This window comes from Eulemur rufifrons, chromosome 12, assembly GCF_041146395.1.
Source record: "Eulemur rufifrons isolate Redbay chromosome 12, OSU_ERuf_1, whole genome shotgun sequence".
Classification (NCBI taxonomy): Eukaryota; Metazoa; Chordata; class Mammalia; order Primates; family Lemuridae; genus Eulemur; species Eulemur rufifrons.
In genome coordinates, this window is record NC_090994.1 from 24,011,811 (window position 1) to 24,029,028 (window position 17,218).

A 17,218-nucleotide genomic window follows, 5' to 3' on the forward strand; every position below is an offset into this window, starting at 1 on the left:
CAACATACCTGTCTGCATCGATCATTCGCTTAGACCGATTACTTACATTTCCCAGGAGGACGTGTTCAAAAGGAGCTATACAAGAACAAATTCAGCAGCATTCTGGAAAAACAATAAGAAAAGCCATAGTAGCCACTAATTCTAATAAAACTGACCTCCATTCATGAATTTGAATGGACAAACCAATGAGTAACCAAAGATGAGACCAATGCTTTAAAAATTCTAATTAGTGTATACAGTATATTGTTGCCTTCATAAATTAAGTGAAGGCTGATATGTAAAAGGAGTTATTAGAAAGCAAAAAAAAAAATTCAACTACACAAAAAATCTCAATATAAACCTAATACATTCCATAAAACATTGATTGTTTAAGAAAAGTGATTTAGGGACTCCCTTGAGAAATTCCATAAAGCATAAAGCAAAAATCAAAGAATCCAAACCATCAGAAAAATTAAAATATGTAAAAAAGAGAAATATAGGTGGTGTGAATTTCATATAATGGAGGTCCCACAAGCAGATTACTATGGGTGGAAGAAAAGCAAAATGTCAAACATATCAGAACAAAAATTTTCAGATCCTAAGAAATATTTGAGTTTTTACATTGGAAAGACAATGTGGGGGGTGAGGGTGAGGGATACATGTAAATACCACAGTGAAGTTTCACATTTTCTAGCATAGAAGGAAATTCTGCAAATTCTTAGGAAATAATAAGAATGAAAAGGAGTTTACTTAAAGAGTAACAACGTAGGACTATTTATCTAGAAAACTAAATATTAAAAGAAAATTTAGACTGGGCACAGTGGCTCACACCTGTAATCCTAGCACTCTGGGAGGATGAGGCTGGAGGGTTGCTTAAGCTCAGGAGTTTGAGACCAGCCTGAGCAAGAGCGAGACCCCGTCTCTACCAAAAATAGAAAAATAAGCCCAGTGTGGTGGCGCATGCCTGTAGTCCCAGCTACTTGGGAGGCTGAGGCAGGAGGATCGCTTGAGCCCAGGAGTTTGAGGTGATGATGATCGTGCTACGATGCTGAGCTATGATGACACCATTGCACTCTAGCCCTGGCAATAGAAGGAGACTCTGTCTCCAAGAAAAAAAAAGAAAGAAGGAAGGAAGGAAGGAAGGAAGGAAGGAAAGAAAGAAAGAAAGAAAGAAAGAAAGAAAGGAGGGAAGGAAGGAAGGAGAAAGAAAGAAAAGAAATTAATACCTATTTGAATAGCTAAAATTAAAAAACATCTGGCTATACCAAATGCAGGAAAGAATGTGTAGCAATAGGGACTTTCATTCATTGCTGATGGGAATGCAAAATAGTACAGCCAGTTTAATAGTTTCTTATAACATTAAATACAGACAAATATTTATTAAAGTAAATTGAAAAGTTATGTCCATAGAAAAAATATCAGTGTATGAATAACAAGTTTTATTCACAATCACACACAAAAAAACACCTTGAAGCAACCAAGATACCTCTCAACAGGGGCACGAATACACTAAACGGAGTTACAGCCATCCTAAAACAGTGGGATGCCGTCACGTGATAAAAATGAGCTACTGATTTGTGCAACGACATGGATAAAGCTTAACTACATTTAGCTAAATGAAAGACGCCAGACCCAAGAGGCTACACATTCTATAATGCCATTCATGTGATGTTCTGGAAAAGGCAAAACTGTCAGGGAGGAAAACAGGTCAGCGATTGCCGGAGGTGAGGGAGGAGGAAGTAGCCAAGTGCAAAGGGGCCTCCCCAGGGGAATTTGTAGGCTGAGGGAACTGTTCTATGTGGCACTCTGGTGCCATAGGCTAGGTCACTACACATTGTAACACCCACAGAACTGTCTGTCACAAAGAAGGGACTTTCACGTATGTACATTTTTAAAAAGTGAAACAGAATGTTGGGGGATCTCAGGATGGAATGGGGACTGTGACGAATGTATCTAACTGGACTACTGGTAACCTCAGTGAAGAGTGCTGGGAGTGGGGACATGGAGGTGACCTACGTAACTTTGGAAAACACTGTTTTGACTGGAATCTGTAAAGGCTAAAGGAAAAGGAACGCGATATGATTGCTGGACTCTAGTTGGTAAACTGGAGTTCCATGGGCACCGGGGGACATTCCTGAGGCTGCTTTCCGCACAGGCTTGCCTCTCACTCCACTGCGCTTCGCAGATGCTACACTGTTGACAAACTGGAGGTGTGTGCGAGCCTACACCAAGCAGGGTTGTCAGCATCATTCGTCCAACTGCATGTGCTCACTTCGTGTCTCTGTGTCACATCTGGTAATTCTCACAATATTCTGAACTTTTTCTTTATTGCTATATCTGTTAGGGTGATCTGTGATCAGTGATCTTTGATGTTACTACTGTAATTGTTTTGGAGCACCGTGAACCAGGCCCATATAAGACCACAAACTTAATTGATAAGTGTTCCGTGTGTTCTGACTCCTTCACCAACCAGCCTTTCTCCCTCTTGGGCCTCCCAATCCCCTGAGACACAATAATATTAAAATTAGGTCAATTAATAACTCTACCATAGCCTGCAAGTGTTCAAGTGAAAGGAAGAGCCAAGAAGTAAGAAAGCGCATCATCCACGCACTTTTCAATTGCTCAGGAATGATTTCAATAAAGCAAACACAAATTATAATAAAGGACTCAGGAAAGGGAAACATGAATATGTAGGAAACAATGACAAACAATGAAATCGTTAAATTTTATGGTCATTTCTAAACAATCATTGATAATGTGTGAACCAAGAAACAAATTATTAAAATAATTTATGCACGCATTGTGCACATGTGTGTGTCTGCACACATTCCTGTGACCAAGCTGTGCTAACATGATGGAGCGAAAACTCTGTATTTCTTTTTAACAAAACTCAGGACAAGGACACAGTGGTGTGAGAGTTGTGAAAGTAAAGTCACATTTGTATTGGTTTGATAGGCTGTGTTATAAAGCAAATGCATTATATATATATGTATATATAAATAACAGCAAGGTAAGAAGATTTGCACTCTCAGTTATCATGACTGTATAAAACTATAGAAATTAAGACCAGATGGTACTGGGGCAGCAATAAACAGAGAGAACCAAGAATACAGTAGAGAACCTACATGCAGACCCACGTACATAAGGAAACTAAATACGTGACGGAGCCGAGAGGGCGCATCAGTGGGGCGTAGCACTTCATGGATGACCGACAGTCCATACGATCACACGCGTGTAGCACAATGGCCAGTTGAATCTGTTCCTTTCACCGCAAACACAAATATCATTCCAGATGAATACTAACTTAAATGTAAAAGAAGAAATATTAAATCTATTAAATCTGGTAGAAGGAAATTTAGGAGAATATCTTTATGTAAGGAAGAAGTTTTAAACAAGACATAAAATTGGGATATTTGCATGATAAACTTTACACCATTAAAATAGAACCTCTGTTCATCAAAATAGGTCAAAAGAAAATGAAAAGCTAAGCTACAAACTGAGAGAAGATATTGTCACAAATAAAACTAAAAAAAAAAAAAAAGATTCCTAGCCTGAATCCTGGAAATCAATAAGAAAGACAACCAAGTAAAACTGTGTTCACTACACATTAACAGACATTTTATGGAATAGGAAACAAAAGTGCTCGATGACATATGAAAGCTGCCATTACTCATAATAAATAAAATGAAAAAACTATGATGGGCTAACATTTTACAACCACACAGCTGAGAAGTGTTTAAGGGTCTCGCATTACCAGGTATTGGTGAGCATCTAAAGCACCTGAATCTCTTTCAAACACTGTCATTATCTGGTGATGTTGAAGATACACATTGTCACTGATGAGGATTCCATTCCTGGGTATATAAATATCTTAAACCTTCTTGGGCATCTATGTACCCTGAAAGATGTAAAAGTATTATCAATATTTACCTTAACAAAATCATGAAACAACTGTGAACGAGAATGAACTGTATCTGCTCACAGTGCTGTGGCTGAATCTCAAAGCCGTGTAGTGTTGAATAAGAAAAGCAAATCACAGAATATACTGTATTCAGTATGATTCTACTGTGCAAGGTTCAAAATCATTTAAATTAAATAATATATTGCTCACGCTTGAAGCTCTGATTCGGGGGCAAGGGGGCGGAAGGGCAATATACGTAATGTAAACTTTTGTACCCCCATAATGTGCTGAAATAAAATAAATAAATAAGTAAATAAATAAATAATATATTGCTTAGTGGTCATATATATATATATATATATGAATTTTTAATGACATATAAATACCTAGGAAATAAATACAGAATTCAAATAGGTACCTGCCCCTTAGTTTATATTATTATTTTTTGAGACAGGGTCTCGCTCTGTCGCCCAGCTGGAGTGCAGCGGCATGATCACAGCTCACTGGAATCTTGAACTCCTGGGCTCTAGTGAGCTTGCTGCTTCATTCTTCTGAGTAATTGGGACTACAGGTGTGTGCCACCACGCCAGGCTCAGTTTTGTATTTTTGTAGAGACAGGTCTCACTATGTTGCTCAGGCTGGTCATGAACTCCTGGGCTCAAGTGATCCTCCCACCTTGGCCTCCCAAAGTGCTGGGATTACAGGTGTGAGCCACCACACCCAGCCTCAAATAGGTGCTCTTGAGGGGCAGACAGGGTAATTCCACCAATAAGAGACACAAAGAGGACTGCAAAGCTTTTGGTCTTTTTCTGTTTCTAAGCCAGTTGATGGATATATGTGTTCATGTATATTCTTTAAGCTGTAAATAGATATTACATGTATTTAGTTAATAGTTATAAATTAATGATATAAGTGCACAAAAATACTTCTAATAAGTTAAAAATCATGAGATGCACTTTGAAAATGTTCAGAAGAAAAATATAATGCAAACATGTTTCTTTGAATCATGTTGTAAACTGTAAAGAAATGTTCACAGAGTTTCTGAGAAGCTCTTCAAAGTATGTTTCACTCTAAGAGGGAAAACCATACCCACGTCTCTCCCAACATTCCTGAGGCCAGAGACCGTCAAATTGTTAGTGGCGTTTCATCAGGGAGGATGAGCGTTCGGTGGTGGAGAAACTTCCCACTGTGGTGGAAACCCACAAATCACTATTGCTGTTTTTAGTTCAACCTTATTTATTCTAATCCATGAGTTTTTAATACCCGTTATAAGGGACAAATAATTATAAGCTCATGTCCCCCAAATCATTTACAATTCAGAACAAATTGGTTTAGGAATAAAATGTGATCAATATTTTTAAAATTCATTTGTGAGAAAGTATTAATAATAATTCTCTAGGCCGGGCGCGGTGGCTCAGGCCTATAATCTTAGCACTCTGGGAGGCTGAGGTGAGAGGATCTCTTGACTCAAGAGTTCAACACCAGCCTGAGCCCTGACCAAGACTGAGGCCCCATCTCCACTAAAAACAGAAAAAATTAGCCACATGTGGTGGTATGCACCTCTAGTCCCAGCTATTAATAAATGAGAGGCTGAGGCAGGAGGATCACTTGAGCCCAGGAGTCTGAGGTTGCTGTGAGCTAGGCTGACGCCATGGCACTCTAGCCTGGGTGACAGAATGAGACTCTGTCTCAAAAAAAAAAAAAAAAAAATTAAATAAAGATAATTCTTTAATAATGTATATTTTCAATGTGTCTAACCAAAATATAAATAATGTTTATATAGTGGTCCAAATAAGTTATTAAAAAGCAAACAATAAACTAGGGAAAAATTTAGACTATTTATTTCAAATATTAAGATCCATAATACAAAACTTAGTCTACCAAATCAATAAGATGAACAATCAGTGGGGAAAAAATGGGCAAAGAAGATAAATAGTTAAGTTACAGAGAGATATTTGAATGAACAATAAACAGGCAAAATTACTCCATCTCAAGAATAAACCAAAAATGTAAATGAAAACAATGAAATATCTGGTTTGGGTTAGCACATTGGCAATAAATTTAAAAAAAACCATTTAGCATGCTGTCACTCAAGATGTGTAGGGAGAAACACACGTTGAAAGCAGGAGAGCAAATTAGTAAAATCTCTCTGGCAAGAAATTTTATAACATCCATCAAAATTTTAAATATTCATATTCTTTGATGCATCAATTCCATTTTTGTGAATTTACCTCGCAGAAATACACAAAAGGGAAAGATGACCAAGCAAGGGGTGTTTATTGCATCCATTGTAATAGCCAAACAAACAAAAAAGAGAAAAATAACAAAAAAATCCCCCTAAATTCCCATTAATAAATAGATCTGTTAATTGAATGACAACTATACAGCTATTAAATGATAATGTATATGTGTGTGTCTCTCTGTTTCTCTCTATGTATATCTTTGCCATATAGTTTACTAAAAAAAGAAAGGCATATCACAGTATAAATATGTTAGGTCCGGAGCCAAGAGAGAGACACACGAAGGCTCATGTGTAGCAAAATGCTGTTCACTCCGGGGGAGTAAGTAAGTGACCAGAACAGCCACTTGTAATTAATTCTTTTTCAAACAACCAGCTCCTAGGACCCGGGCCCCAGTCACATCCTTCCTTCAGCTCTTGGCCTCCACTTATCAGGAGAGCAAGGGAGGGACAGACTTCCTCTCCATCAGGGAGGGAGGGGGGAGGAATGCCGGCTGCAGCTGTCTGTTAGATTTACATCTGGCGATTCTCCACACTCACTCTTGCGGCTACTGTTTTACAAGCCTAAATTGTGCATTAACCACATTCTGTCCTATAGGCTATTGTTTTACAAGCCTATGTTGTGCATTAACCACATTTTGTCCTATACATACTTTTCAGGTTCCTACCTGGAACAAACCTAACAAAATTAATATCTTTAATGTATATAAATATATATTATGTATATAATTATATAAAGCATATATAATTATCTTTACAGATATTTATGTCATATATTTAATGTACATACATATAAATTCATATTGCGAACTAAAATAAAATCTTAAGCCTCCCCCACCCACTGGCTGACTGAATGGAGCCCCTCTTGGCCAAGGGGATATCCTAAAACTAAATTGCCTGCCAGGAGGGAAGTCAGACATGCGTCATCGTGCCCCCTCCCTTCTTGGGGACATCCTTTGTCACCCATTAACAGGCCTAAAGCTGTGCAAGACACACCTGCAGCTCCTCAATTTACACAACAAATACATGGCCTGTGGCTTGTCTCTGATTAACAGACCTCTTTATCTTAAAACATCCCAAGCCTTTAGACAAAGCTTCAGGTAACCCAGCCACAGCAAGTCCACTTGCTCAAGACTTCTTGGGCGTGGCTCCGGGTCATGGTCCTCAAATTTGGCTCAGAATAAATCTCTTTAAAATTGTTTTACAGAGTTTGGCTTCTTTTCCATTGACAAGATGTATACATTCCAATACAAATTCAAATACATATAGATATTTATGTTATATGTATTTAATGTATATATAAATTCAACAAATAAATTTCATATTTAATATATATTTTAATAATTGCATAATTCTTTGAAATTTATAGTATTTAGATAGAAGTAGACACAAAACTTAATGGTGTTTATATCTAATGAGTGATATTGAGGCTAACAGAAACCATTTTCTCTTTATAATATATGTATACTATATGCATTCTATATGTACAAATATGCACTTATATTTAAAATTTTTTACAGTGACCTTCTATTGATTTCCATTTTTTCAAAGATATACCATTCATCTTCTCTAGAAAGTCAGTCTAGTTGCCAATATAAAAGGCTATTGGTGGCCCTTTTTAAAGACTATAATGTTCACGCTAGCAAAGTAAAAGTAATGCGTGACTAAAGAGGCAGTCATTCAGCTAAGAAAATTCTTGGGAAAGAAGACTTAAGGAAACCAAATTGTGAAAATGCTGATTCTTGCTCCTGTGTTAGAGCTAAGGTGTCCTCAATCTAGCCGCCTCATATCAGCATAAAAGGAGGAGATCACAACAAATATTTAAAAAATCAGGAAATCAGCCAGCTCACTGTGGTACGGTGCAAAATGAAAAAGTGTTTTATGTTAGGATGAAATTAAGCTAAACTATTTCTGCAAAGTACTTACTTTCCATCTCATAATGAAGCAAAATGTGAAATCAAGTTGCTTACCCTAAACTGAGAGAAACACTATGTGTCTGACTCATTCCCTAACCACGTCACCTTTACTTGTAGAGGGAAGAAAGTTCCACTATAAAGGTGTTTTCCTTTGTTTTGTTTTTTCTTTCTTTTTAATCCCTTAAGCTGTTTTGTTTTGTTTTGTTTTGAGACAGAGTCTCACTCTGTTGCCCAGGCTAGAGTGCCGTGGCGTCAGCCTAGCTCACAGCAACCTCAAACTCCTGGGCTCAAGCAATCCTTCTGCCTCAGCCTCCCGAGTAGCTGGGACTACAGGCATGCGCCACCATGCCCGGCTAATTTTTTCTATATATTTTTGGTTGTCCAGCTAAATTCTTTCTATTTTTAGTAGAGATAGATCTGGGTCTTGCTCAGGCTGGTCTGGAACTCCTGAGCTCAAACGATCTGCCTACTTCGGCCTCCCAGAATGCTAGGATTACAGGCGTGAGCCACCGAGCCCGGCCTTACGCTGTTTTTTATTTGTATGTTTGCTTGGACACGCGAGGCCAGGGACTCTGGAATGTGCAAGAAGTTTCCAGAAAAACGTTTCTCTCTGACCAAGAGGAAGTTCTCACCTTGATCTTACTCCTTTACCTGAGGCTGCACTGTGGGAGCCGAGGCTGTTGAGCACTTGAAAAGCTGTAAGGACAAATGAAGATGCAAGATACCATATTTTGAAGACTTTGAAAGACTGACTGTAAAATATCTCAATATTTTTTATATCGATTATATATTGATGATATTTTTGATATGTTGACTTAGACAAAATATATTACCACACCTAATTTCACTTGTTCCTTTCTTACTTTTTTTTTTTTTTTTAATGTGGCCGCTAGGAAATTTAAAACAAAACATCTGGCTTGTGCACATATTTCTGTCCGGCAGCGGTGACTTAAGGAGACAGCGGGACGGTGGTGTCAGCACGGGCTCCGGGGGCCTGGGCAGGCGTCTTGCCCTCTCTAAGTCTCAGTTTGTCTTCGGACTCTTGCGAAGATGGAATGCCACGTGCAGGGGACGTTTTTAGCACCTGCCTTAGATGCTCTTTGGTGAGAGGCTCATCAGAACTACCTAACAGCTGCTGCTCCAGCTCTCCGCTGGCTCCGGACGAAACGCAGTGTCGCAGCAGCGCCAGCCACGCCAGCGTGGCACTGGCCCCCCGCCTTGGGGATTCTCGGAGCCATCTCTAGGAGGGGGAACCCGCGGCCGGGGCAGCCGGGGAGGTTCGCCCACCGCCTACCCCAGGCCCCTGGCGGGGCTGAGACCCGCGCGCACAGGGCGGCGCCTGCAGGCAAAGGGACACCCAGAACACCAGCGTCGCCCTTCCTGGCGCTGCGGGCCTGGGAGAGGGGCTCGCGGACGGATGTAGGTCAGGCTGTATCCAGAGCCGGGGAAGGGGATGGGACAGGGGTCATTTCAAGGACGATACCACCTTTAACTGTCACAGTGACGTTGCTGTCAGCTCTCCACTGTGACAGTGAGGAAACGGGCAGGGGGGTGCCAACGACCTGGCAGCGTCACGGCACCGTTCCAGCAAGGGCTGAACCCACTGGCCCAGCTCAGCTACCTTTCTGCGGGGTTTGGTCCGATTCCTACCTTCGCCGAGCCTCGCGCTACCCGGGTATCACGTGCGGAGAGGAGCGCCCGCGCGCACGGCTGGTGCAGGGTCACCGGGCCACAGGTACGCAGACGGCGCAGTGCAAGTCGCCGGGGATCTGCCGTGAACACTCTCAGTCCCGGGAGCGGGTTATCCGCACCCTCCAACCGAGCAGAGGCTGCCGTGATGACACCAGATTTGCACAACCATGAGCGACAACGCGGGGGCTCAGCGGGGGGCCGAGGTACTTACATCCTATGGACGCCTCCTGCGCTGCGGCGTCCCAGATCTTGGGATAAACAGCTATGTGCAGGCTCTCAGCTGCCTCATTAAACTACAACTCATGTCCTTACACCCAAAGGACCTTTCAAGTCCCAGAATGCCTATTCTGTCCCCATCCATGTGACTCACAGTCTGTGGAACTTCTCTTGCACAGATGCCCCTCCTGGACTGCCAGTTCCTTACGAGCTACCGGGCACGGCGCCTGGCCCACCTGGTCCTCAGCTGCATCACCATGGGGTACGTCTGGCAGGAAGGAGACAGGCAGCCTGAACAGGTAAGGGGCAAAGACATGCTTGTCCCCTGTTGTCGGGCAGGTCTGCTGCCTCTGGAACGACACTCTGTGCTGGGCACTGCAGTTTTCCTGGAACAGGGGTACTTTCTTGTTCTTTTTGATGTGTATCCATTGAAGGAAGGGTGGAGGGCCTATTTACATGATTTTCTTCTCCTGACTAAGGAGCTAATTTTCTTTTAAACTGATAGTCATGGCTCCCTTTAATTAGTAGCTGAATCAATTTTTCTCTGGCACCCTCTTCCAAGAATGTGTAAAGAGCTGAATTTGAAGACGGATTCTAAGAGTTTATTAAAAACAAAACAAAACTTAACAGCATTTTAAACTAGTATGCGTATCAGTTATGTTGGTTGCTTTTTGCGATCCTGCAAAGTAAACAGGGCTACACTATACCCAGACCACAGAGGAGCACCGAAGTTGAATTTCATGCCCAAGGTCAGACAGCTAATTAGTGGAAAAGCCGAGACCAGAGCCCAGATCTTCTGATTTCAGTAATGCAGCCTTCTTTCCCCAGAGCGACACAAGGAGATTTAGAACACTAATCTTTATTTAGATTTAGAACACTAATCTTTATTTTTAATACTGCTTTCTCTCTAATTTATTAGTCTGTCACCAATAATGCATCTAAATCTCTTCTGAACCTTTGTATACCTTTAAAATTTGAACCCAAACCTTGAGATGTGAAATCTGCACGTTCCACTACCTATCTTGTAAATTACTATTTCTTTTCATTTTTTATAAGTGCACCTTCCCGGAAATCAGGCAGTCACCCTTGTCCTAGAGCCCAGCCCGGCTGTTAAGGGAGCAGCTCCAGCCCATGGCATTTGCCTGGCAGGTTCTGCCCTTTCTCTCACAGGTGAACACAGGAGGCCAAGGGAGAAGGAAAGTGTGGAGCTGCTTCAGATTTTTATATGTCAGTACATCTCATTTTATTTATTTATTTTTATTTTTTTATTTTTTTTGAAACAGGGTCTCACTCTGTTCCCTGGGCTAGAGTGCCGTGGAGTCAGCCTAGCTCACAGCAACCTCAAACTCCTGGGCTCAAGCGATCCTCCTGCCTCAGCCTCCCGAGTAGCTGGGACTACAGGAGTGCACTACCATACCCGACTAATTTTTTCTATGTATTTTTAGTTGTCCGGCTAGTTTCTTTCTATTTTTAGTAGAGACGGGGTCTCACTCTTGCTCAGGCTGGTCTGGAACTCCTGAGCTCAAATGATCCACCCGCCTCGGCCTCCCAGAGTGCTAGGATTACAGGCGTGAGCCACCGCGCCTGGCCAGTACATCTCATTTTAAACATTTGTGTGTCTGATGGTGAAAACTTTGACATCTAGGCACATCCCCGTGAGTCCCCCCTGCCATCTGCTCCTCAAGCCATTATCCTAGACTGGGGGGAGGCGTAGAGGAAGGTGATGGGCATGGACGTCTCCAGCTCCCAGTGTGTCCGTGTAGTTCCAGGCCACCAGTAAGGGTCCTTGTCCACACTGCTACCATCCCCACCCCCGATCATCCCTGACTTTCTCTGTTTCTCCTCCTTTGGCTTTTCAGCCAAGGGAGTCCTCGCTTCTCCACCTGCTTCTGCGGAAAGTGGACCTTACGCTCACATTTCTAAACCCTTCAAGGCTCTTCATGATTTTCTATTTAGGGAATAATTCTATCCCAAATTTGTCTAAAAATCTAAGGGAAAACAAAGGCAGAAACGGGGTGTCTTTAATAGATCCTTCTATCTTAAGGGGAGGTGAAAGCGGAGATGGAAAACGGGGAGCATAGGAATGTTCTGTTTTTTGCCTTTTGAATCTAGACTAATGTAACCTTTAGCACGGATAGAAACCCCTGTGGTCCAAGTAGCTTTTCTGGACTTACAGCCGATAAAGCTCTGTAGAGCACTCCTCAGGTAATACAGGGTGAATGAGGTCTCTCTTGAGGTGGCTTATTAAAGTTGTTGTTGGGTTCGACTTACGAGTGAGCAGGAGAGTCGGTTTCCATGCAAGCCGAGGTGGTCTGTCCTCCCATTCCACCAGGGCGCCCCGGGCTCCTGATTCTCACACGTTCCTATGTCTGTTTATGTGTCTCTATCTGTCTGCCTAGAGATATTTTTCCCCACTGCTGATCTCCTCGGTCCTCTACACGTTTTGGTGATGTCCTCTTTGCACAGTCAGCTTTCAGAGGTTATTTTATAGTCTATGTGTGTGTGTGGCCCAGCCTGGCAGTGTTCACATATATTACACCGTGTGCTCGTGAATACTGTTTCCACTGGGTTAACAGAGAGATGTGCGCGAGGTGTACGAATGTGGGTCACTCAGGTCATCCCAGGGGGCCGCCAGGTCACTTCTGTGCCACAGGATTGCAGGAATGAAAGACCACCATGGCTGTGTCCTCTGGCACGCTCTTTCTAGGATACGCTGATTGTCTGGATTTATATCCGAAAGGTTCTGCCGAGAAGTCTTGCCCTTCCCCTTGTGGAAGTCTCCAGGAACTTGGGGCTCCCTCCTATCCTGGTCCACGCGGACTTGGTGCTGACGAACTGGACCAAAAGGGACCCGGCAGGGTAAGGAAGGGAGAGGGTGGTCTGAATTTTAACTGATGACACTCGGGGGCAGGCCATCCTGCGATGTTGACTCTTCCCGCGGGAAACGCCCAGGCCTTTGCAGCTATTTGATGTTTGGGGATGTTCCTATTTATTGTCTGCTGTTATAATGCCAAAGCAGGGGTGAACTTGAACACCAGTTCAGAAATCACAGGCCCCAGAAGTTTCCTCTCGATACAGTCTGAACACGCTGGCCCAGACCACTTTTCCTGTTTGCTTCCATGTCGCATCAGAGTTTCTCAGGGTGACCTTCAAGCTCCTGCGGAACCACACTTCATTCATTCTTTCTCACCCAACCGTTTGTTCCCTAGAATGTGCCTCCCATTGAAGCCAAGTGAGAACCAGGAGCTTCACTAAGCGATCATTATATAGTGATCATGAATGAATGATTAAGAGCAGGTGCCTAGGTACACTGGGTTGAAATTTCCATTAACAAAGCCATCATTCCACTGAGCTCACATCGTTCTTCTGTCAGTTGGGCTGAGAACAGGGGAATTTGTTTACAGAAGAAACAACATGAGTTTTGTTTTATTTTGGCTTCTGACCATATTCTGCAAAATACACGAGTTTTTAACAAATAAGAAATCTAATAAACAGTCAGAATTAGGTGGAAGAGATGAAATGTTAAATTTCCCTTTGAGCTTTATAGTCACAGCCAAGTTTATTTCAGGCTGTAGATGGAAGAGATAGCACTTTCCTTGTGCCTGGATGAGGAGACATGGAGGCTGGACCTTAGGAACAGTGTCTTTAGCTGAAGGGTTGTGGGAAACCCCGGGGTTGCCAGAGATGATGGGAATCTGTTTTAAAGGAATAAACATTTTAATAGCGAGCTTAGACTTTGGGATTGATTGATGTGCCCCTTGGAAGAAGTGAGATTGGGCCACCTCATCTCTCTACACACCTCTGAGCCCTGGGAGCTTATGTTTTCTATAATTATTAACTGTGATCTTTGACCAATTCTGCTTTAACAACAAAATAGGTGATCATTGAAAGCTGCTGAATATGGCTCAGAATTTGGATGAAAAATAAACAGTAAATAGATGTGCATAAGTCTGGTCAAGTTGAATTTATGATTCAGAGAAAAGAAAGGGAGATTGAAGGTGAAATGGCTGTACTGGGAGGGTAGCGTCGAAAATAGAACAACAAACAGCTCGTGTCCTAGGGGCACAGGGCTCGTGCAGTCCCAGACGTGCAGACACGGTTGTCGTCTCACCAGAAGTTCTTGGTAATTACCCTGTGCAATCTTTTATTCATAATACGCCCAGCACAGAGCTAAGTGCTATGAAGAAATGAAAGGCACAGAAGCAAAGTACTGCTCAGATGGTCAGATAACAAGACAAAGCAGTGTGCCGATGTCAGAGCGGTTCAAACAATACAGCCTTTAGAATTTCAGAGAAATAACATCAGTGCAGGCTTTATAAATCAGCAGAAGCATTGGGAAGGGGGTAGAACTTGATCTAAGGCAAGTCCTAGGAGACAAATGGGAGTAAAATAACTAGAACCAAAATGCGGGCTGTGGGAATTACACAGATATAAGGGGAGTGAACTAGTTAATCTGATTGCCACAGGTCAGATATTCTGGGGCCGATATGTGAGCTGAGACTTGACTCACTCTTGATCATGCAGTCGCCCTATTGAGTCACAGCCTGTGGCACTCAGAGTGCGTGTGGGTGTATGTGTGTCCGCGAGCGCATTGCACATGCGTGTGCAAGCCTGTGTCCATGTGACCCCAGCAGGTAGATCTGGCTTACAAATTGAATTGTTTTTTTATTTTCTTTTTCTCTTGGTGGTTTCCAATAACGGAAATTGGACTAGACCCCTGGAAATCAGGTAAGTTCTCAGAAATCCTTTGCTCACTTTAGAATCCATGCTAACTTTAGAAAGTTTACAGCAAAACAAAAAGGAAAGCATACTAGATTATATACAGTATAATAGTCACTAAATAAAATGCATGAAAAAATACTAGAAGAAAATGTGCCAAAAATGAGCAGTCCGAAAGCTGACAGTGGCTGCCTCTGCCTGGCAGGCCATAGGGGATTAATTTTCTTTCCTGTATTTTCCAATTTGTACATAATAAAGCGAGTAAAGTGCAATGCAAGAAAAGAAAACTTCACCAAATTTCTGTGACTCTTTGAAGTCTACTGGTCTGAAAAGATTCCTCGTTTCACTGTAACTTCTATGAAAGGCCAGCGTGCCGGCAGTGGTAACTGCAGGTACAGAAGAATCCCCTTGATGTATCTGTGGCTACACGGGCTGGCATTCATGGGCAGGGCTGGGCCGGATGGCTCCTTAGGCTCCACTTCCCGCGGAGAGCAAAAGTAGCCCCTGAGACAACGTCACCTCTCCCATCAGCAAACCCATCAAATAAAGGGGTCCGCAAAAAAAGCTATAGCTCGGAGAGGTGGGCGTGGAAGATAAAGACATCACTTCCCAAGCTAATGTACCTGCTGGAACAAGAAAAGTCTTGACTTATGTTTGTTTTATTTGGTTTTGGCGTTTGGTTTGTTTTTCACCTTTTCTCATGCTAAAAATGTCAGAGGCCAAAGTGATCTATGGAGTTAAGTTTTGAGGTTTTGTAGACTGGATCTACAAAATGACAGCAGGTCATTTAAAAATTGTGTCTCTGTAACAGCCTTCCAGCTCCCACTCTATGACACAGCATGTGGTTAAATAAATACATATATATATATATATATATATATATATGTATCACAGATCAGAAAGAGCTCTAGCCTGCGTTATTAAACTGTTCCCAACCTGGTCCAGCTATGTGACTTTGGGCAAGCTGCTTTGCTTTTCAGGGCCATAGTTTCATGCCTGTAAAAAGGGAGCATGGACTTCGCTGCTGCCTGGGGTCGGTTTGGCTCTAAGACTGTGGCTTTTGACAAGGAGGTGTGATGGGCCGTAGAATTGGCCCCGCAGGCCTATGAAGAGTCAGGTAAAAACTGCCCACCCATGTTTCAGCTGTTCCACTGCGGGGTGGGCTAGGACCGTCAGGGCCATGCTAGACTTTAAGCGTCCTCTGGTCAGGTGAACCTGAGCTTGAACCGATCAATTCTCTTTCCTGCCTGGATGTTGCTGAAGGCAGAGGCTCATGCTGAGGGCTGTCTCATGGAGAGGAGAAAGCTGCCCACTGGCTCTGCCTCGCAGCTGTCTAACTGGGGTGGGGGACACCTGCAGGCAGTGAGTGCTCACAGCACAGTGTCCGCACCTCTGATCCTGCCACCGTCTCCTTCCCAAGGAACTTGGAGACCATCATCTCGTTTCCGGGGGGAGAGAGCCTGCGTGGCTTCGTACTGGTGACTGCTCTGGTAGAGAAAGCAGCAGTGCCTGGGATTAAGGTATCTTCTCGCTTCACAGCACTTTATTCTTTCAAATGAGAAATCAGTCTGAGCTCTACTCCTCGCTCCCAGCCCGTCCCTGTGGTAGATTTCTCAGTACAGAGGAACACAGACCTCGTCCTACTTAGCTCACGTCTGAGAGAAGAGACCTAAGTTCTAGCCCACAGTGTGAGCTCCTTTTTCTCAAAAGGACCGTTTGTCCATCCTACACACACAGTATTGCTCTAGGCAATGGGAAACCACAGTGAACAGGCAGACATTGTCCCAGCCGCTGCAGGAGCTCACCTGGGGGAGCTTCCTACAAAATATCCTGGGGAGGAAAATGGATTACTATAGGGTAATAAGGGGAAAAGTGCGGGGTTTCACGAAAAGACAGCTAAAACCTAATCCAGACTGGAAGGGTCAGGGAAAGCTTCTCCAGAGAAATGACATGAAAACCAGAGTGATGTATAGAAAGACAGAGAGAGGGAGGGAAGGAGGGAGGAGTGAAGCACATTATTACTACTCCTGGCAGAGAAAACTGTTGTGAAAAGCCTCGAAGGAAAATGAAATGAAAAGTATTTGGAGCTGGAAGGCATCGTTCAGGGCTTGCAAACTTGAATTTCTTCAAGGATCAGGCAGGTACCAGAAAGGCAGGTACAAGACAAAAGACAGCGTAATCACCTCGAGTTTCGTGCCTTGCCTCAAGATATTTAAGGCAGATTTATGACTTCCCTCCCCACCTTCACCAGTGGGCATATATTGAGTGCCTACCATGTCCTGTCATAATTGTTCCAGCACCTTCTTTCACTCTCAGAAGCGAAACTCCATGGTTACTTTCATTCTCACTCATTGTCTAGTCCGTTGGAAGGCGCAGGAGCAAACGCTGGCCTTCTGTGTGTAGTTCAGAAGGCAGAGACCACCCGAAGGCAAGGGAGACTTCATGGCAGAGGGGCTCTGAGTTCATGGAACACAGAGCTTCGGAGCGAGGATGCCCTGGTTGGAGATGTGGAAGTAGAAGCGATCATGTTGTGTGATAAATCAGGAAGAAGAAACG

The 17,218-nt window shown here is 43.0% G+C and overlaps 1 protein-coding gene across 4 annotated transcripts in view; it reads left to right on the forward strand.

Moving 5' to 3' along the window:
- Positions 1–17,218, forward strand: part of IDO2 (indoleamine 2,3-dioxygenase 2) — a 44,726-nt gene that overhangs the window by 12,987 nt on the left and 14,521 nt on the right. Inside the window, exons 1-5 of one of the 4 annotated variants that reach the window (XM_069485006.1) lie at positions 10,179–10,242; positions 11,227–12,422; positions 12,684–12,802; positions 14,657–14,671; positions 16,083–16,182. In XM_069485006.1, the coding sequence (XP_069341107.1) occupies positions 12,309–12,422; positions 12,684–12,802; positions 14,657–14,671; positions 16,083–16,182 (348 nt within the window). In that variant the 5' untranslated portion in view covers positions 10,179–10,242; positions 11,227–12,308. Of the gene's footprint in view, positions 1–10,122; positions 10,243–11,226; positions 12,423–12,650; positions 12,803–13,005; positions 13,021–14,656; positions 14,672–16,082; positions 16,183–17,218 lie in introns of those variants that run through there. The other 3 variants (XM_069485003.1, XM_069485005.1, XM_069485004.1) reach the window with 3 other exon arrangements.